Below are 22,101 nucleotides of genomic sequence, written 5' to 3'. Positions count from 1 at the left end.
CAGTTAATAATTGGACTAAGTTGGAACAAAATGAAAACTACAAAGTGTAAATCGAGCCAATTCAAACTGTAGGGACCAAGTTGACACAAATACTAAACTACAATGATCATTTCAATTTTTTTCCCAACAAATAAACGTAAAAAAAAAAAAAAAAAGAATAAGGGCAAAATCCAAAAATTATGTTGCATAAGTTTGGAATCTAAAAGGAACCAACAAATGAGAAGGGAGAACTAACTTCGAAATTTATTCGAATTCACCATTTGAATAACAATTGACAATTCCATGCATCTTCAACAAACTTACCAACTCCAATAGCTGCTTTCACTTTATCATAGTCTTATATACCTGGCCCTTCAAATTTCGGACACGTAGAACACATTGCCCTCTGTAAATCGGACACGTAGAAACTGCGCCGAGCCGCAAGACTTTTCAATCGGTTGGTGGAGAAATTTTTGGGTGCTTGGTGGGTATAACGTCACTAGGCTGACGGGTGCCGAGCACCTACATTTGAGACGTTTAAAAATGTGTTGGATAGCCTAAATTGAAACACTCTCTCTCCTCTCACCCCACCACTCTTTTCTTTATTTTTTTTTCTCCAATCCGAGTCGTCTAAAACCGAAATAGACGGTCCGGATGTCTCGAGTTGGCTCCACGTGGTACCCGCTGGCCACTAAAAGATTTCTCCGATTTGTGGGTTTGCTGATTTGCTCCTACTAAGGCTTTACTCGAGCCAAAAATTTGAATTTGAACTCTGCTAGAGTCTTAACAAACCGAGCCTAATCATTTACTAAATAAGTCTCTTTAATCGAGAAGAACTTCCCTTAACGAGTCGAGCTTTTGTCGAACGAGTCGAAAACTGAAGCTTGTGCTCAGCTCATTTGCCAAACGAGCCGAGCTTGGCTCGCGAGCTGCTCAATTCGTTTACAGCCTTACTCCTCGCACAATTTATTAGGATTCGATTCAAAGGTCAAGCTGCAAGAAAGTAGTACTTTCTTGTGAATTCCTTAGTCACAACGTAAAAATAGTTAACAAATGCGTAAACTAATCTAAACACTTTGACTGTTAAAAAAATGAAAAGGTAACCGCCCGAAGCCCATGCCATGTCGTCTGGTCCCACCCCCGCATCATCCAAAAGGGTGTGCCCGCATCATCCAAAAGCTATATAGCCCCCACCCCACGCATTGTCAAACAAGATAAATTTTTCGGTGCCTGGGGTATATACGACGTGGTATTTGTTTGGCACATTCAGGCGTTCAATATATTTTTAGAAGGTTCAGATTGAAATATATATATATTTTTTTTCTTTTCAAATTTGAGCCGTTTAAAAATACAATGAACGACTCGGATGCACCGGATGGACACCACGTGTTACCCACAACCGTCCAACACACCGTCACAGCACACCACCAGAAAAAACATCGCTGCGGCTTGCAAGTTGCCCCGCTTCTTTCTTATCGACAAACAAAGCCCCCACCAACCCAACCGAACCGAACCGAACCGGGCATTTCCCCTCCTTCAATCTCCATCTCTCACTTCCCATTCTCCCCATCCTCAACTGCACCCACACAAAATCACATGGACGACTGCTTCGTCTTCGTCTACTAGTAGTAGTATTCTCGATTACTACTAAATTGAACTTGCAAAACTGTTGATAAAGTATACAGGCAGTTTCAGAGGTTATAGAGAGAGAGAGAATGGGGACTGGTGCGTCGAGGAACCCGGACAGCAGCTCGCATGGAGGCGAGGAGAGAGAAGGAGAAAACCTAGACCAAGCAGGCGGCGGGCAGCTCTACGTCTCTCTCAAAATGGTGAATTACAAGCTCCAAGCCGCCGACGACGTCTCCCCCCACGTCTACGGCTCTGCCCCTCTCGTCGGTTCCTGGGACCCCTCCAAAGCTGTAACTAAACAGGATTTTCACTCTTTTTTTACTACTTCTTTCTTTCCAATTTTCGCAATTCATGATTCTGCCGTAATTACCTTTAATTTCTCCAATTTCGCTAGCTCTCAATGGAACGCGAGTCGAACTCAATGTGGGAACTCAGCTTCGTCGTCCCACCTAATCACGGTAATTCGAAAAATTCCTTCGTCTATTGCCTAGGGTTTATGATTACAGAAAGTATAGGAACGCAATGTAAAACACAATCGTTGCATGTGGACTTATGTAGCTCGAGCAGCTCCAGATACCGTTGTGTTCTAAAGTTGTGTTCCTGGTATTGTTTTTGAGATTATGTGAACGTGTCAGAAACAATATTGATGGTTTTTTGTTTGTTCGGTATTAGAAACATTGGATTTCAAATTCCTTTTGAAGCCGAAGTACAGTAATGCGCCGTGCGTAGTTGAGGAGGGGCCAAACCGGCAGCTCACCGGGGGGACCTTGCAAGGTGATGCGAGGTCGGCGTTGTTTAGGCTGAACGGCGACGAGGTTTTCGAGTATCAGGTGTTCATTCAGGCGGACAGGGTTTCGCCGTTTGATCTTGCGGCTAGTTGGAGAGCGTATCATGAGAACCTTCAGCCTTCTACTGTTCGGGGAATTCCTGATGTTAGTATAAATTCAGCCCCAGAAACAGGTGCTGAGGTATGAAAAGGTTCATAGATGGTGACTGATGCTCGTCTTTAGAATGCTTTTCAAATTCTCCGTCGCTAATTTGCTTGAACATAATCATAGTTCAATTAATGTATAGCTACCTAGACACAGACTAGCGATCCACTCACAAGCAATTTTACCATAAAGAACACATAGTTGGACCAAACAACAGTTAACTGTAGGATCTTTCAAAAGAAAAGCTTGGATGTTTGTGGCCTGGTGCGCTAGGTGGAAGGTGATACGAGAAGCTGTTTGTCTTCTTTGAGGAGGCTTGGTTCTTCTACTAAGAATAGGAACATGTGTCATTTGGGGTTCCCAATGGTTTGTTTGCTCCTTAATGGGGTTCCCCGTTGCTGGTTGTATTTGTTGTATTTTGGTTTTGGTGTTGAAATTGTGCCCTATGTATTGCTGAGTATAGGCTAGGCTAGCCTTGGTAAGGTGAGGGAGTTGGTTGTTCTTTGATCTTTTCTGGGGCTTGCCCTTTGTTTCTCTTGTGGACTCTCAAGTTATACCCTTGGTCCTTGTTTTTTGGTTCGTTTCTTAAACTTACCACGGAAAAAACCCAAAGCCACACTTGATAAAATTAGTTGGCAGACCAAAACAATCCTACGAAAAACAAATTCAATCAGAACTTGATTGGACAAGATCTTAGAGGACCCCACTGCATATTTTTCTTTCTAGAATACTCAGCATCGGAAATTCTGCTTATCTGGAGCAACTAATGACCATTGAGAGAAAGAAGGATATACTAAGCTTGTTTGGACCACTTAATGGCGAGTGACTTAAGCACTTGGAAATTCAATGCGGGGAGAACAAATGATTCTTGAGCGGGATGGTTTTTGTCATTCAATGTTGCCAAATGATGGAAATAAGCTAGTTGTTCATGCAATGGAGTGGACTTGAGTTGACTCTGCTGCACCTGTTTATAGTCTACAATTATTTGATTTCCTCCCTTCCTAATCGACCATGTTGTGCTGTAGTTAACAGCAGAGAGTTGCTGGTGAAGCTCCCAGTTGCTACTTTCTTAACATTTCTGTGGTGGAGAAATTTTTATGGTTGAGAAACTGTTTAGGTTTTTTGGTTTACTGAAATCCCCCTCATTTAATAATGCAGAATGGCTCTTCAGTGAGTTTGGAGCTTGATCTTGAGCATTATGTTGTCCCTGCTCCAGCAGCATCAAGTTTGATTTATGCTGCTAACATGACAGAAACTCCAAGGTCATTAACCCATGCCGGGGTGTTTTCCAAGCATGAGAGTTCAACCAGCGGTTTGCAGTCCCACAAGGATGGTGGAGTTCTTAGTGACCGACCTGCGGCTATAAAGGTTAATCTTGATGACCTAAATTTCCGGTTGTAACTTAGATTTTACTGTTTGAATAGGAATTAGTAACTGCCAATCATATCACCAAAGTCCTCCATGTGCCCATGCAATTGGTCAGATCAGGGGTTTTGGATGTGCACCTAAATTGCATTACTGTGAGCAACTCTAAAGCTTTTTATAGTGTAAAGGCATAGTGTAACAGCACCTGCTTATAGCGGACATTTGAATTCAGAACAAATAGCTTTGAATTCGTATATTCTGACATAACCTCCATGGTCAGAGTTATGGGGAGCATTTATTAGTTGGATAGTTGTTCAAGTGGATGTTCGTATGTAGAAGCCAGTATGCCATTTAGTTTCTGGTTGCATATCTATTGCTTGATATTCCGCCAGGGCAAGTTTCGTTAGCTGCAGGTTGTTATTTTGTAATCAGGCTGGACGCCTTTTGTGCTTTTTTCCTGATTCTGGCATCATTTTCTGCTTTTAGATCTGAAACAGAATATGTTAACATGATGTAGGAGATGGAGGTCATGGTACCAGATCCGTCCAATGTGTATTCAGGTACCGGCATGGTCGAATCAAAGTCAGTGGGCACATTTTCACCTTTCCAAAAGCAAGATAGTCACAGGGGGCTCTTTGTGGATAGGGGTGTTGGATCTCCTAGGCTAGTTAAATCCGCTAGTGCAACGACTTTCAGCACTGATCTCAAACTAGATTCAGAAGCCAAGGTATATTTTAACATATTTCTTTCCCTTTAGTGACGATTCTGCTAGCAAGAGATTTTTCTCTCTCTCGATTAGTGAATTTAGTTATGAGTTTCCACCATTTTATTTACTTAATTATTCATTCTCGTGAATTGTTAGAATGCAATGCCAGCAGCTGCTGGAGCTGTTGCCGCTGCAGCTGTGGCTGATCAACTGCTTGGACCAAAGGAGGATAGACATCTGGCAATTGTCCTGGTATTTTAATGTTTGGCCTGAATAGATTAGTTGTTAACACCTTTCCTTCTCTTGTTTTAATTGAAAGCACCATTCTAGAAGCAACTGTCAACGTCCATAGGCTTATAATGCTTTGAGTTGGATTTGAAAAATGTTATGTTTGTCAATGAGAATGAAGACTCTGTATTGCCTACATACTAGGTCGGCTTGCCAGCTCGAGGGAAGACTTTCACTGCCGCTAAGCTCACACGATATCTTCGCTGGTTGGGTCATGACACCAAACATTTCAATGTTGGAAAGGTGATTTATGTAATTTTGGTGATTATTCTTCATACTTTTGAAGGCCTTATCACGTAAACAAATGGATATAACTTATTATGTTGTTGTTGAACAGTATCGACGCCTCAAGCATGGAGCTAACCAGGTCTGATAAAGTTGTCCCTGTTGGGAAGCTTGGTTACTGTTGCAGTTTTTTGGGTTTTTATGCTTTGTAGTTCAATATCTTATGTAACATGGCTTATGATGTCATCTAATATGTGATATATTGGGTGGTGGTGTTCCAATAAAACTTTTTGGGCATCCCACGAAGTTCTAGTGGACCTCCTTCACCCATCACCAACTGAAAGCTTGGGGATGCTATTGGAAGTTCACTATAGCTCACATTTCTGCGTGCAGGCAGCTGATTTTTTCCGAGGCGACAATCCAGAAGGCAAGGAGGCAAGAAACGAGGTGAATCTTCAATACTGATACTTCTTTCTGATTTTAGAAATGGTGTTGTACTTCTTATGAGCCTACTTGTAGGTTTCTTTGTACAAGTAATATTTATCATGCCAATAGGGCACACGTCCAAGTAAGCGAAACATTTTTTCTCATGCCTTAAATTTGCTTTCTGCCTTTCCCTTCAATATGTTCATCCTTTGTAGTGTTTCGAATTGCTATTCATCCCACTAGTGCAAAGCAGTACACTAGTATGTTGCAATAGTATTGTACATACTGTCTTTTTATTGTTATAATCAATTGTTTTGGGAATAATGACTTTGCAATTTGTCAAATGGACTGTATTAACCTTTCTCTTTGCCCTAGTTTTAATACATCACGTGGTACTAGGTAGCAGCCCTGGCCATGGATGATATGATAGCTTGGATGCAAGAAGGTGGCCAGGTAAGTTTTTCTAGATCATATACATTGCATCCCAGTTGTTTCCATTGTTAATTAATTATTTTAATCTAGTGCAGGTGGGAATATTTGATGCCACAAACAGCACAAGGGAACGAAGGAATATGCTGATGAAAATGGCTGAAGGAAAATGCAAGGTAAATACAATTTTTGAAGAGGATCAGGTGTGTTGCATAGCAGGCCAGGAAGATCCATGACTTCTGGAGTTTCCCTGTGTGAAACAAATGGGTTTTTATGGCTAATCAGCATATTTGGAAATTCTACTGATATGTTTTTATTTAGTACTTATCTCATTCATATCCGATGCAAATTATATACTTGCAGATTATTTTTTTGGAGACAATATGCAATGATGAACGGATTATTGAAAGAAACATACGGCTTAAAATTCAACAAAGCCCTGACTATGCTGAAGAGTATGTCTGCTTACTAAAATGAGCCAGTTCTTATATGAGTTGGCATATCAGAAGTTAGTAATTTTATGTTTCTCTTCAGGCCAGATTATGAAGCTGGATATCAAGACTTCAAAATGCGGCTAGATAACTATGAGAAAGTAGTTTTCTGAATTAGTAGTGCTTTTAATAATTGTTCTCCTGATATTCACATTTCAAAATTGGAGTTTATTATTTCAAGATAATAATTTGAATAAATGTTGCAGGTTTATGAGCCAGTTCAAGAAGGATCATACATCAAAATGATTGATATGGTCAGTGGCCAAGGTGGACAAATACAAGTAAGTTACAGTTACTATTTTGTCATCATCATCATCATCATCATCTAACTATCAGTACAGTCAGCCTTTTGTATCAAATTGTCTTCTCTGCATAGCATACGTCTTGAAGGCTGATCTATATTTTCTTGAAGGATGTCAAATGCTATCTTTTATTTCCCTTCGGTATCTGGTATTTGCAGAAGTAACCATCAATTAGACATGCCCACAGGCTTGACCTGGTAATAATGATTAATGGACACTCTGGAGTCTGGACTAATATTATCCATCCCATTCCATACCGGCCTTTACGGACTGGGATGTTCTGTTTTGGAAAGAAAAAAAGGGTATATACGACCTTCACTTTTGTCTGGGCAAATTACCGGGCAATTTCAGAACATAGTTTCCGTGCGTTTTCTCTGGTAAAAAGGAAATCATGAAAGGAGAGAAACGAAAGTCTGGTTCTAGACGGCAAATTAGCAAGCGGGACAGAAGGGTGAAGGCAACTTGCTGGCGTGAATGTATCTTGTATATTTTTTGTTGAGGGTTGTATAGTCCTTTTAGCCATGTAGGGTTTCATTATGTTTTCTATTTATCCTGTGTAAGGGTTTTAACCAACATTAGCAATAATACAATCCGCTTTCTTTCTCTGCAAAGTATTATGGTATATCAAAGCTAGGTACCAGAGATGGATAGAGTGCGTGTCTCTGGCCTGCATGCAGCAGGTCCTGCCAAGTGAACACTCTGCGCATGAGGGAGGGTGTGAAAGGGAAGTTCCACATCACCTGGGTACCAAAGTAGTATGAAGTATATGAGCATCATGACGGCACCATCACTTCAACAACTAGCTTTTGGGGTTGACTTCTACCCAAGACCATATAACAGCTGGATCTCCATCATAGGAGGAGAAGGTGGCGTGATGGATGACAACATTAGTAGGAGAAGATGGTGGTGGTTGCTAGTTTCTCAAGAAAAAAAAGTGAAATAGAAAGAGGATAGGGAGATGCTGAGCTAAGATCTGTCATCTTGGATGAGAGAATGCAACATCAGGGGACAAGAGGCAGAAGATACAGTTATTGGCATGTGCAAAAGATATGCAATTTGAGGACCACTTGGTTGGAAATATTATCAAGGAATACTAGGGCAAGTTCGCAGGTTTGGCAAGCGACTTCTTGTAGTTTTGGTTATTGGTTGACGGTGAAACTTAGTGTTGAAGGTCTTAGCATCATTCTGGTAGAGTAGTTAGAGACCAGGGCTACTGGATCTTGGTTCTTGCTGTTATGCTAAGGTTCATTGGGTTTTACTTTGACTTCCACTGTGCTGCACTTTCACAATATAAATAGCTAAATGATATGTGAGACGACTTCCTTGATTTTTTCTGTCCAGTTAACTAAAGGGTACTTGACGAGATCACTACCTGGAGACAAAAAACATTTCCAGATGCTTTTTTATTGTACTTATTGATTGGTAGGAAAATGTTTGGATGCACAACTTTTGCCCGCATATTAACCATTTTTTCCATATTGGCTTGACTACTGTTTCTTTGTCATTTAGGTTGAGCTTCTTTTTCTTTCTGTAAATACCTTAGTTGCTCATATTCCTGGTCTTTGCTGGATGTTTCCAGAGTATACTATAGTTCATAGAGGGTTTATCTTTCAAGTTTTTTTTTTTTTTTCCAGGTGAACAACATCAGTGGCTATCTTCCAGGAAGGATTGTCTTCTTCTTGGTATGCTTTTCCTCTATTTTAGTATGTAGTGTTTTTACTTTGATTGAGTAATGCTGTTTGATTTATCCTAATTTGTGTCCCCTCTGTTAATTTGTTGGCATTGCTATTCATTAATATAGTCCGATTTCCATGATCTGGTGTTTCATAAACCTTAAAAATTCTGATCCCGGGATAAAGAATAGTTCGTCTTTAGCGAAAGTCTTCTTTGTCTTCTGCTTTTCGCGTGAACGTGGGCAATTTAGATTCGAAATGAAGTAGCCAGCTTACTGGTAGAGTGATTGAAGAAAGATTGTTTTTTTCCCCCCCTTCTTTTCAATAGACAAGTGTGGTTAAGAAAATATGGTGGTCGTGATACTATAATGATACTTGTGCATTTTGCTGTACAAGCTGAGAGGCACTAGAGTCTAGAGTTTGTGTGGTTTTTAGGTGGAATCTCCTCCTATTAGTTTTATCATGTGGAGTGAGGACTATGTATGTTGCGATTGTTGACCTTGAGCAGTGTGAGAAATCCTCGTCATATGACGATTCACTTGCAGTCTACCGCCACTATATAAGTGGAACTTGGTGTTTCTTCCTGGAGTAATATCAATCCATCTTAATTACTTGGTCCCCGTGGGAATATAGTATGGAACACATGTTTATGGTTGAACTACTCTTGTAATAATTGTAATTTGTGGAGGAAGAGTCATTGAATGAAAGAGACAGCTAGAAAATTTGTTTACATCTGTTATACTCACAAAGGTCAAGAGTGACATTTTTAAGGTTTCTTTGGTCAGCAGAGACTTTGGTCTCTACGTAAAGATGACTGTTGAAGTGATGATTATATCTCCCCCCTGTTCTCGTAATGGATCTGCTTATGAACACAATTTTTCATTAATGCCCTGCAGGTGAACACGCATCTCACACCCCGTCCAATTTTACTTACGAGGCATGGAGAAAGTCGAGATAACGTTAGAGGAAGAATTGGTGGTGACTCTGGTGTGAGGTTTGTGATTCTATTTCATTTGTCATCTTTTGAAAATTCTGAATGTGACTGGTCAAAATGGCCACATTTCTATCTTAAATGCGAATATTTGCCTTTGAATTTTGTATTCTATGTATTGGAAACCAACAAATGTATGCTCTTTTTTTTATCTGACAGTTTGGGTGAGTGATAGGGTTCTAAGGTTGGTAAAGAAACCTCGTAAATCATGGAAGCTTATAGATTTGAGCTCAGTGATAGTCAAAGTAGTCTGAAGCTGAGAGATTTGAGCTGAGTGATAGTCGAGGTAGTCTTTGAGAGTCCCCTTTGGCTTCATTTGGTCCCAGATATGATTTTGTGGGTTTGACTGGTCATCCCTGGAGCCTGGAGGTATCGATGTTGCATGGGTGTGGGCTTTACAAGGGCTTCGGCATATTTTGGGATGCTATTTTGAAGTTGCTCAGCTATTAGGAGGGTAGGGGAAATAGGGTGAAGTTCTGATTTCAGAGTTGGCGTGGGTATGATACGTCGGAGGTGGCTTATCTGGCTTATAGGATTTTTATTTTTTTTCCGCCTCGAGGGTTTGGTGGAAGGCAGGATATCATTTGGTGGCCAACAGGGCCAGATTGAGGTTAACTCCTTTAACTTGGCATTAACAGGTTCTAGAAAGTCCAACTTTCCCTGGAAAGGCATTTGGTAGGTAGGAGCTCCAATAGTTAATTTCTTTGTGTAGAATGCAGCTATAAGAGCATCCACAATGTAATAATCAAAACCAAAAGGTTGCTAAGGTTAGCAATGTGTGCTCAAAAAAGTGCTCATATTGTAATAACCAAACTTAGCAACCTCTTAGCAACTCATCAAATTTTGGCCTTCGGATAATCAAAACTAGCAACCTTTTGCCAATAACCAAATTTATTGGACCCCACATCTTCTCAATCAAGTACACCCATCATGTGAGAGTAAAACTCACCCTCCATAAAGCAAATACTTTATTGGTAAGTGAAACTCACTCTCCACTTTGGCAAGTGGTTGTGCATTTCACAATATTGATCACTTTATGAATCTTAACAAATGCTCTCTACTTTCACTTATTTTACCAGAATGCCATTCAATGTAGACCATTAGATTGAGAAGAAAAAAACTGACCGTTAGATTTAAATTTTTGCCAATTCATTTTTATTATGAGCAAAAAGTAAACAATGTGAGACTTGACATTGCTAACTTTAACAACCTCTAAATAGATAATCAAAAGATGATGTGGCAACTTTTGGTTTTCCAGTTTTGATTATTACATTGTGGATGCTCTAAGGAGATTTTGAGGCAGATTGCAGTGAATTGGAAATGCTGCCTTTGTGAGCCAGATGAAAAAAAATTGTTTCGTTTGTTCATCTGTTGCCAGGTGGCCTCAGGTTTGTGGACTTTTGTCTCCATTTTTTGGGAGCAGTGGGTCTTTCATAGTGTGGTGGGAGTTTTGTTTGGCTGGTGGGGGGTAGAGTTGGGAAAGGAGAATAGAAGGCTTGGTTGTTAGCTCCCTTTTGTTCGATGTGTTTGTTATGAAGGTAGCTCAACTAGAGGACTTTTCATGGTTTAGAGGAGCCTGTTCATAGGATAAAGATTACCTTCTTGTCTATTTTGGGTATGAAAAACTGTGCAATCACCAGAAATTCCTCAGAACTCTTGAAGAACAGAGAAAACTTCTTGACAAAGCATGTGACCGGCCAGATCTATATATAAAGTGCAAAGACAAGAAGTGCATTTGCCGCCCTTCGTATCGGAAGTCCAAACGTTTTCAGAAATGGAAGTTCCATTCTCCTGGAAAATTTCTCCAGTTTTCAAAATCTGGCAAATTCTCAAGCTAGAAAAAATGAAAATTTTTCAAGAAGAAAAAATTCAGAGGACAGCGACAATCTGATCGCTGCTACATATGCAGAAAGAAAGGGCACTATGCCAAACAGTGTCCAAATAAAGCAACAAGGGACAAAATGGTGAACTCTTTGGCTCTCATAGATGATGATCTTGAAAATGCCGATGTTGAATCATTATTTTCCATTGATGATGAAGCAACGGCTGAAGCAGTCCTTGCATTTACTTTTGATGACTCTTCATCGGAATCAGACGATTCTTCTGATGATTCTGACTCATTCCCCTATGAAATTCAAACATTTGAGTTCTCAAACATCATGTGATTTTGGGCTGTTTGACCCAACTTGGGACCAAATTGTAGATTTCATAGATTATTTGGCAGAGTTGATTGATTATGCGTTGTTTTTGTAGGCCCACATACCCCATGGGGCATGTATCTGAGGAGCACTTCAGACCACCTTTATTGTTGTTGTGCCTTCTCAAGGATTATGGTGCCACTTATAGTAGTGGCGTCGGACTCCTGATTGCAGGGCCCAACATAGAGAATCACTTGTACATTTGTCCCCATTGGAGCCAAGTGATCCAATTGAGCTGTCCTTTGTGGTCTGACCCCCTTGATATATAAATGTCATCCTTTAGGAATACAAGACATGTGCTTGAACAATGGGTTGATCCGTAGATATACTGGTTGATATGGAAAATTAGGAGCCTTTGTTGATATAATGATATGAGAATGATGCACATGAAGGCAGTTGAGTTATTATATTGTGTTAAAAAAGAAACTGTAACAAGAAACATTATTGCAGGCACTTGAAAGAATATAAAGTGCTAAACCATCTGGATTATAAACATTTGGATTGTATTAAACACCAGCTGCTGACAAATAATGAGCAGTCTTTCTAGTAGTACATGTTTGATGCTAAGATAATCTGTCATTTGCTTGACAATTGATTATTTTTGCGCTAAATAGGGTTTAGCATATGAGAATCCGTAGTTTCTTCTTAGTTAATATGACGTGTACTGGAATACTTCATTTTTTTGAAATTCTTATGCACTGATGTCTTTCAATGCTGTTTTCATTTCGACTTTTTATGTTTTTCTATGATTATTTGGCCAATCGTACAGTATAATTATTTTAATCTTCTGTAACTTGGTTAGTTTTCTATATCTATCACTCTTCTTTTGCACAAGATGTGCCTGATCTAATTGTTTTCCCCACCATACATGGTTTTACTCATCCACACCTTGATAGAAGTGGCTTCCATCAAGTTGATAAGCTACGATAGGGAATGCTTCTTTGGGTGCGGACTTGAGAATCCCTTTCTCGAAGAAAGGAGCAAGAGCCGTTGGCATAAATCTTTCTTGAGAAACTGGTGACCCATCTAAATAATAAGCAATGATTGGAAAATCCTGGTGGGCATTGGCTTCACTCTGTTGTGCTAGCCTAAGATTCGCTCTTTGATCAGTCATTTACTTTGTGATTTCTATGTTGAATCTTTATCCTTTTTCCAACTGAAAGCTGGTTGACCCCCTATATTTTTGGAACAGTGATACAGGAGAGATTTATGCAAAGAAACTTGCTAACTTTGTGGAAAAGCGGCTAAAAAATGAGCGGGCTGCTTCTGTAAGCTTTGCCAACATAGTTGATTATTTATGATGTGCATATTTTGAGTATATATATTTTTCTATTCGGTGCTAGTACTTGTGTGATTTTTGTATTCATGCATGCTATCAATTTACTCAACCTCAAGACACCCAGAGCTATTTCCGGTTAACCAAAATAAAAAGACACCAGGAGCTATTTAACATATCTGGTGCTTGTGTCATTTTGCATTGAGCCCTCTTCCACATTACTTTACCTATGATGTCGCTTGAGGGTATCAACAAAACAGAAATCAAAACTAAAAATGTGTCACAGACTCACAGTGTCACGTCTAGCAGTTGGAATTGTAACCATTTGGAAAGTTTTAGGTCCTGCATTCCAAACATAGTTTTCTCCATTGGAAATACATGTTTAGTTCTGATTTCAGGAGATCTAGGTATAGGTCGATCACCACATAAGAGTATGTGAAAACTACTTTTATAACGAGATTTAATGCCCTATCTTCCTTGCAACAGCACAAACCTACAGTTATTGAAGTTGTGAGTAAAAGTCCAGAAATGCTTATTGTGAATTTGTGTGGTTTTGCCTGTGGCATAGATATGGACTAGCACATTGCAGAGAACTATTATGACAGCTAGTTCAATTGTTGGATTTCCAAAGGTTAGTGCGAACTGTGAAGCCTGGAAATCTATTCTTTTTTGGAGAAAAAAATTATCATAAGTTTTTAAGTGATCTTGTACTTAGGTGTTAATATTTAGTTTTAGAATAGTCTTAGACTCTGTTCATTACTTTGACTTTTCAGATACAATGGCGTGCTCTTGATGAGATAAATGCTGGAGTATGTGATGGAATGACATATGAAGAAATAAAGAAGAACATGCCCGAAGAGTACGAGTATGTTGTGATTCATACCAAACCGAGCCTTATGTTCTAATCACTTGGGGTCGGCTACATGAATCCGTTTCCTCCATTGAGCTCTGTCAAGGACCACTTGTTCACACAAACCCATTATACTCATATCTTTGCGCACAACAGCATCTAATGTCAATTTAGGTCTACCCCTCTCCGTAGCATTGCTACCTAAAGCTATCCTATTCGCTCTTTTAACTACTGCATCTTCTGGTTTACGGTAGACATGTCCAAACCATCTTAGCCTATTTTCCCTCAACTTCTTCTCTATAGGTGCTACACCTACCATCTTACGAACTGTTTCATTTTTAATCCTGTCTCGTCTAATCTTACCACACATCCACCTCAACATTAGTTTCGCTACACTCATCTTGCTCAAATGTTGTTTCTTAATAGGCTAACATTCTGTTCCATAAAGTATCGCTGGTCTTATGGTAGTTCTATAGAATTTTCTTTTCAATTTTGTGAGTACCCTCTTGTCACATAGTACACCAGTAGCGTTTATCCACTTGAGCCACCCCAGATGGATTCTATGGGTCACATCATCAATAATCTCTCCATCTCTACTAATAATTGAGCCTAAATACCTAAAATGATCACTCTTTGGTATCTCCTGGTCTTGGATCATCACTCTTTCTTCATGCGCACTACTGGTACTACTAAACTTGCACATCATATACTCAGTTTTATTCCTACTTATCCGAAAACCCTTTGATTCTAATGCTTCCCTCCAAATTTCTAGTTTCATATTAACACCTCTAGTGGTTTCATCTACGAGGACAATGTCATCTGCAAACATCATACACCATGGAATATCCTTTTGAAATTGTCTAATCAATTCATCCATAACCAAGGCAAAGAGGTACGGGCTCAGGGCTGACCCTTGATGCAATCCTACGGTGATTGGAAATTCGCTTGTGATTTTTATTTTTGAAAGATTGAAACTGTGATTCTTTAACATTTGATGTTGTTAGCCTGTTAGGCGAGTGAAATTTTAAATTCTTCATTTACTTTTAAGTTTCCTTGGTACTTCTGAGCCTATTTTACTTGCAATCTTTTCGTCAGTTCGCGTAAGAAGGACAAGTTGAGGTATCGATATCCTCGTGGAGAATCTTATCTGGATGTAATCCAAAGGTATAACTGTCTTCAGTTCAGATAAAACTTTAGTTCTCGAAGATTTGCACTTAATAACCGTATTACTTGTAGGCTAGAGCCTGTTATCATCGAGCTTGAACGACAGCGTGCCCCTGTTGTGGTGATATCCCACCAGGTCATACATTCTGTCTTATTGCTTCCCTCCTTTTAATTAGGGCAGGTCAAGATTATGTCAAAGTTATCCAAACTGACTTTTGTTTTGTTTGTGTAGGCGGTATTGCGAGCATTATATGCTTATTTTGCTGATAGGCCTTTAAAAGAAATTCCGCATATCGAGGTATTTCATTGAACTACATAAGAACAGAAGGATTTTCATGGACATCAACTATTTATGCTGCATTTTCATTAGCCTTTATGCTCATGAGAAGATACTAGTTCCACTTGCGCGTCTTGCTTGGGATTTGGATCTTGAACTGTTAATTGCACAATTAATCGTATCGATTCAAAGTTATCTGACTACATTAGCTCCGCAACTTTCAGATGCCGCTCCACACAATCATAGAGATACAAATGGGAGTTACCGGTGTGCAAGAGAAAAGATACAAACTCATGGATTGAACTTGCTTTAAGATCCTAAGTTGCATGCTCGGCTAAGGCAATTCTTGGGTGAGTTGATTTTTTTCACTAACAAGGTGTAACATTAGCAAGAATGTTTACCATATAAGTACAATAATTACCAATCAATTTTTAATCTGCTGTCAGAATACAATTATGTCCGTTGGCGTATAAAAGTTATTCTTTCCTTCCTTCAGAAATTAGAATTTTAATACTCAATTTTCAATTCAAAATACAAAATTTGCATGCATAATTTATGAATATTGAGTCATTTTTAGCACAATATCACTTCTCTAAGGGTAATTATTTAGTAGCAAGAATTCAATTTTTAGCACAATATCACTCCGAATGTTGATCCCACATGCATATATTCTTATGGCTCTGTCCTTGCTTATAGTAATTATGGACTTCTTTCTTGTATTTTTGTACCACATGTTGTATCAAAAGAAAATGCCAATAGTAAGCTTTATCATGATGTCATCCTCTTTTTTTTTTTTTTTTTGGGTGCTGAATCAGCATTTACACTACAAAGTACAAACCTCCTCATAGGAGTAATAAGTGGGGCCATATCTTGTCAAATCTTTTTGGGGCAGAAATTTCGTTATGTGCGACAATCAAAGAGCGTAACCTGAAATCAAATCAGGTAGGCTCTGTTTCTGTTTGGCAACGTGAGTGACCCTTGTCTTTTGAATTACTAGGTCAGAGAGAGCCAGCAGAGCAGGGAAGTCACGAGCTTCAACTTGAAGCATTGATCCCTTTTTTTTACTCAATACATGCAGGAAGAAAAGATGTAACCTCAAAAACCAAAAGCCCCATTAGACTTGTCTTGAAATAAAACAAACACTCCAAGTATTAAATCCTATTTCTTGAGATTATTTATCCAACACATCTCCGGCTTTGATAGATCTCCCGCTAGTGGATGACATGATTATTCTCCTATAGATTAGTCGAGGTCTGGGCAAGTGGCCCAAACACTTTGATTTACAAATAAAAAGTCTTTTAAGTAATTATTCAACAATCCAGGTGGGGCGGCTTGAGAGTTTTGGTACAAGTGCGATGGCATAAATATTATAGAGTTTTAATGATTGAATATCTTAGGTTGCAAAATATACTGGTCTGGATTTTTTGATTTTGTTTGTTTGAATATTTAGTTACTCACATATTCAATAGAAGTTTCACTTATTTTGATAAAAAAATATAGTCTAATTAGTCCCACAGGAAGGTATTAATGTAACCATTCATACACCTTAAAACTCCCGTGGACTTGTAGTGGGCGGTGAGGATTTCAGGAGTGGTAGTTCCGTTATCAAAAAGTCTAAGAACACATAACCCTTCATGTATGTAAATCTACATAAATTGAACGATTTCAGATCTAATTGTGTACGGAGTTAATGTTCCTTGGATCGCTCTTCGTTTATGAAGTCAATAGACACTTGCAGACTCTCTCTTCCATCCATGTGGCACCCCTGAAGATAAAGAAAACCATCAAACTGGAATCGGAGGGGCTGTAGTGGATGATGTAACAACATCGTTTTAGAGCATAACTAAACCTAAATAACACAAAGGAATATAGACATCGGTTTGACATGATTTAGATATGTATTGCATTTGAATCCTTGTATCTTTATAATATATCCACATAGTTAAGAAAAGAGACAATTTGTATGTCACTAAAAATATAATTTTTTTGAAGAGGAGCTAGATATGAATTTAAAATTTTAAAAAAGAGTTAAGGAATATCTTTAGTATAACATGTTTTACTTCATATTCTACTAGCAATTAAACAAATTCTTGCCACGTGGTGCTCTTATTCTCAAGGAAAGTCATTCAACATTGCTATATATTACAGATTGATATGATTTACACGTAGATTTTGTGGTATCTTTGTATCTTTTCATATTTATCTAATTAAAGTAGAGGTTTCAGTTATATTTCATTTGATTAAAATATAAGAATGTCAAAGAATAGCTGAACTTCAAATTTGACAAGAAGTTATAGAATATGTTTCAGTGTTACATGCTTTTCTTAAAATTCTAACAAAAAACTAAATGAATTCATGTCAATTGGTAATCTCAAGGTCCTTCCCCACAAAAAGTCACTTCAGAGCATCTCCAGCCTTAAATGTCAAATTTGGAGATGCTAAATCCATTTGAAGGGTATATAGTATAACCCCTAAGGATTGGCCTGATAGTTAAGGCTCGATATTTATGGGGTTTGTTCCAACTTTTTTTTTTTTGATAGGCAAAATTTTATTAAAAAACAGGGAGAAAGGAAAGGAAAATCTAACAAAAAGTTAGATAGTACCGTACATGGGTCGAAACCCAACCCCTAAGGTCTAACCTGGGAGCTCAAAAATAATACAATCTAGCACACCCGATATCCAAATATACAACATAGGCCAAAATAAACAGGCCCAAGAAGACCCGCCCGACAGACTCAGCCCCACAAAATCTTAATCCGCTCGTAACTTGGATCTAAGGTTCAAAACCTTATACATGCTACTCCCTCTGTCCCTTTTTTAGAGTTCAGTATTTCATTTTGGGCTGTCCTTTAATAAGTGTCTATTTTGTAAAGTTAGTAGGTAAAAGTTGGTGTATTATCTATTTTATCTCTAAAAGTAGATTTCTTTTTAAAAAGTAAGTAAGTAAAAGTGTAATGATGATGGGTAAGTAGGGAAAGTGGAGGAAAAAATTGATATGAAAGGTATACTGATGATGTCTTTTTAATAAGTTGGAATTACGAAGCAGGACATTAAAAAAGGGACGGAGGGAGTAATAACTTTGATTAGACCAGCCTATTCGAGGTTTGTCCTATAGTATTTAAATGGGCTCTTTGCTAGTGGCAGTGGACGTTGTCATTGGTTCTTCAAAGACTAATTGAGGTGCATGTAAGCTAGATTAGACACATAGGAGAGTTACAAAATAAATTATATGGTGGCTAGGTTTGGCTTACCTTTATTATTTGACTAGTTTGGATAAGATTTTTGTCTGATTTGAACATTTGTTACAGTTTTTATGAATTATTGAATCGTCTAGGTGAGAAAAATTTAAAAGGTAAAAAATTATGACAAAAATTGTTATAAAGTTTAGAAAAATAATCCAAATTTATTGTCATTTATTGTCTTTCATGATTCTTTAAATTTTTTGTCATATTTTTATACTTTTAGTTTCTCTAGTCGAGACGAACAATCAATAATAATATTTTTGTGTACCTATTTCTGTGTACATGTTATTATGATATAATAATATTTTAATGGGTACTGGGATCTTCTCCAGCCTTCTGCCGTCCAAATTCGGAGGCGAGAAATAGGAGTAGTCGTGTTCTTGTTCGTTTGGGTACTTAAAACTCCACCTCACGGTTTTCAATAAATTTTTTTTATCTATCTTTCTTCACTCATTATGTTTTAAAATTTCTTTCAAAATTCAAACCGAACAAGTCAGCAGCATCTCAGACCCATATTTGACGGCAAGAAGTAACTGCATCTTGATAGCCTATTTGACAATCACTTGTTCAGATTTATTAATAATTGTGATTGAGAATATATATTTCTATATTACTACCACTTAAAATGCTTTTCTGATGGCCACGACTACTGAGTTTTAAGAAACCAAATCCAAAGTAAGGGTGGAGGATAGTAAGGGCGGAGGATAATAGGTAATAGGTAAAATGTACATTGATATTCGAAAAATGTATGAAAATGCATTTGTATCTGTAACATATACTCCGTATATTGATATCTAAATTTTTGAAAGAATTATAAATATATTATCCTCCGCCCTGTCAACACTGAATCAGTGTTAACCCATTCCGGCAACATTACATACATGCACATTAATCCAGTGCTGCCGTCGCCTTCACGAGATCTTCATTAAATCCTGGGATTCTCTTGACCTTAAAAACCCCCCCAGCTTAGAACGCAGAGAGAGAGAGAGAGAGAGAACAAGCAGACGCAGTGTAGGAGAAACCAGGGCACAAATGCTCGCAATCATCAACGACTTTTACATTCCCACTCCCATGAAAACATGAGATCCCAGAATCCATTTTACATATTTTCCCGTCATTTCCTCACACTCCTCCGTCGAGTGAAAATGCTCAGTCCAACTCCAACCATACAGGCCTTGAGAAATCCGGCACAGAGGAGCACATCATCATACGGCGGCGGAGGAGGAGGAGACCTCATCTCCTCCGCCTTAGTAGCCTTACTCCTCGTCATCGTCTTCGTCGCCTTACTCCACGTTTACGCCAAACTATTCCTAACCCAACAAAACCAATCTCCACCCAGGATCATCACAACACAAGTATTCTCCGCATCTCTCCTCTTGGCTCACACCCGTTTCCGTCGTCACCCCGAGAGTTACCCAACCAAGGGCTTGGATTCTTCGGCAATTGCTAAGATACCCCTGTTCGTGTACCGGGAGGAGGAGAACCCGGAAGAATTGGAATGCGTTATTTGCTTAACCGCGTTTGAAGGGGGAGAGATCGGGAGGAAACTGGGAAAGTGCGGGCACGGGTTCCACGTGGACTGCATCGACATGTGGTTGGGGTCCCACTCGAGTTGTCCGACGTGTCGGGCTTTGGCGAGTGGGTCGACCCAGGGAAGCGAAGTTAGTTCGGAAGTGTCAAACGTTGCTGATGCGAGTGGGGATTCGGTGGGTGTATCGGAAATTGTGGTTGAGGTTCCGAGTTCCGGTGATGCGAGGGTAGTGGGAGGGATGGGCGGCGGCAGCGGTGGCGATGCGTCGTTGGTTCGTTCGTCGGCGTCGCAAGCGGCGGCGGGGCTGGGCGGGTCGTTGAAGAGAATGTTGAGGTGGAGTGTATCTGGAAGGAAAAGTCGTTCGTTATCCAATGTTGTTGTAACTGAATCAGACAATCTAGAGAGAGAGTAGAGAGATCATCGTCCATGGTCTTAACTTAATTTTTATCCTTCTTGTTATTTTTTTTTATTAGTTATGCGCTTATGTTTTTAAAATTTTATATCCATCCTGTCGCGAGAAATCGAAAACATAAAAATTAGGAGTGATAATATTAAAAAATTACTAATTAAAAGAAAAAAAAATTCAAAATAGAACGATTTCTTGAAATTTTTAAATGTTTAATTTGATTTATACTTTTATGATTCATATCATCAAAATGAATAAATATACGAAAAATTTAACACAAAGTTAGGCCAAACTTCTCAATTGATACCTTAACACCAATCACTAGGCAAAATACCTAGCCAAATTTGTTACTCCCTTCGTCCCTATTTAATAGTCCATCGTTCTATTCTAACCGGATAAAAAACTATTAAATCGGTAATGAATTTTATATTCAATATGGATATTGTTTGATAGATGACGCAGGAAGCTAGGCGTGTTGATAAAGAAGAAACACGCAACAAAAACAACACGATTCATGAACAAGTATGAACTAGAGGTACTTTCTCTACAAACACACAATAATGAGAAAACTCTCAATTTTCATTAATTAATCAATCATAAACAGCCCCTTAGCCCCAAGGCTTAGTGCATTCTTATTTATAATGATAGTCTAAAAATACTGGTAAAAAGGAAATAAAATAAAGGAAAGCTAAAAATTTGAATCTTGGAGAATAAGAAAATAATAACAAGGAAATAGAATTTATAACCTAAATAAGAAAACCTCTTATTCTAGGCAATTTACGCTAAAACGGAAAGATTTCTACAAAAAATACTAAATTCAAAATAATAAACGGAACTTTCTATATATATTTCTAGAATAATTAAAATATCCGCCTGTATCAATAGATCTCGATTAGTTCTATAATACAATGCTTTTAAACTCACATAAAATATTATAAATTATGAGATATAATCAATTGAAAAGTGGCACAAACTTTCAAAAAAAACTATTAAATTGAGACGAAGGGAGCAGAAACGAATTTAAGTGTGGGCTTACGGGGGGCCAAGGCCCCCAACACAGTTTTGGAGTTTTTTTTTCAAAATAATATTAAATTAGTAGTTTTTTTTTTTTGGTTGAGAACACCTAAGTATTGTATTTGATATTGGGTGTTATTTAGACATTTAAAATGCTTTAAGAATGTGTGCTTTCGGGTCCCAAACCCCAATTTCTCTCTCTACACACGGTTTTTCATAAGTTTTTTTTTTCTCTCCCTTCACTTACTACCCAAAAAACCTCCCTCAAAATTTAAACCAAACAAACTATTAGATTTTCAAACCTTAAAATTTCAAAATCTTGTTCATAATTCGGCCCGCGTTTACAAAATTCTGATTCTGTCTTGGGAGGGAGTATATTCTAGTTTAGCTAGTCACAAAGTGCAGGTACTTTTCCACAAACTCTCTATTGTACCCCTCTACGTTTGATAATATTCATTTTAAATTCATGTCGAATGAAAGAAATTCTAGTACGACAGAGAGAGGGAGCCAGGAGGGGCCGGAAAGGAAGAGAGAGAGAGAGAGAGAGATGAACAAATCCAGTGAGAGTTTGCTGGTAGCAAAACAGAAACCTAGCATTTTCAATAAACTTGAAAGAAATAAATTGAAAATCACACACCAAGAGAGAGATTTTGTTGATAGCAAAACAAAAACCTAACGTTTTCAATTTGAAAAAGAAACAACAAAGC

The 22,101-nt window shown here is 38.4% G+C and overlaps 2 protein-coding genes across 4 annotated transcripts; both read left to right on the top strand.

Moving 5' to 3' along the window:
• Positions 1-1,447: 1,447 nt before the first annotated feature.
• Positions 1,448-16,403, top strand: LOC131314294 (6-phosphofructo-2-kinase/fructose-2,6-bisphosphatase). 3 transcript variants are annotated; one of them, XM_058342835.1, is made up of 24 exons: positions 1,448-1,898; positions 2,003-2,066; positions 2,281-2,576; positions 3,699-3,908; positions 4,423-4,632; positions 4,768-4,863; positions 5,044-5,142; positions 5,237-5,266; positions 5,518-5,571; positions 5,950-6,003; positions 6,078-6,155; positions 6,343-6,434; positions 6,514-6,571; positions 6,677-6,751; positions 8,407-8,454; positions 9,342-9,439; positions 12,827-12,902; positions 13,479-13,541; positions 13,684-13,775; positions 14,856-14,924; positions 14,997-15,060; positions 15,157-15,222; positions 15,426-15,551; positions 16,199-16,403. In XM_058342835.1, exons 1-23 carry the CDS (start codon positions 1,695-1,697, stop codon positions 15,501-15,503), a joined length of 2,274 nt encoding a protein of 757 aa, XP_058198818.1. In that variant the 5' UTR covers positions 1,448-1,694; the 3' UTR covers positions 15,504-15,551; positions 16,199-16,403. The 3 variants fall into 3 exon arrangements, with proteins under 3 accessions (XP_058198818.1, XP_058198819.1, XP_058198817.1); XM_058342836.1 differs by lacking the exon at positions 16,199-16,403 and having other exon boundaries at positions 13,684-13,769; positions 15,426-15,700; XM_058342834.1 differs by lacking the exon at positions 16,199-16,403 and having other exon boundaries at positions 15,426-15,700.
• Positions 16,404-19,588: 3,185 nt separating this feature from the next.
• On the top strand, positions 19,589-20,417 carry LOC131313828 (RING-H2 finger protein ATL63). Its single transcript, XM_058342329.1, has one exon. The coding sequence runs from the start codon at positions 19,589-19,591 to the stop codon at positions 20,384-20,386; it is 798 nt and encodes a 265-aa protein (XP_058198312.1). The 3' UTR covers positions 20,387-20,417.
• The last annotated feature ends 1,684 nt before the right edge of the window (positions 20,418-22,101 follow it).

The sequence above is a fragment of the Rhododendron vialii genome, chromosome 13a (assembly GCF_030253575.1).
Source record: "Rhododendron vialii isolate Sample 1 chromosome 13a, ASM3025357v1".
Classification (NCBI taxonomy): Eukaryota; Viridiplantae; Streptophyta; class Magnoliopsida; order Ericales; family Ericaceae; genus Rhododendron; species Rhododendron vialii.
This window is presented reverse-complemented; position numbering and strand designations above follow the sequence as displayed.

Excerpts from the sequence above, each read along its gene's own strand:
- LOC131314294 (XM_058342835.1), top strand. The coding sequence starts at position 1,695 with ATGGGGACTGGTGCGTCGAGGAACCCGGACAGCAGCTCGCATGGAGGC. Across the intron at positions 6,435-6,513 it reads AGCCCTGACTATGCTGAAGA|GCCAGATTATGAAGCTGGAT; the intron begins GTATGTCTGCTT and ends GTTTCTCTTCAG. Across the intron at positions 15,061-15,156 it reads TTGTGGTGATATCCCACCAG|GCGGTATTGCGAGCATTATA; the intron begins GTCATACATTCT and ends TTGTTTGTGTAG.
- LOC131313828 (XM_058342329.1), top strand. The coding sequence starts at position 19,589 with ATGCTCAGTCCAACTCCAACCATACAGGCCTTGAGAAATCCGGCACAG.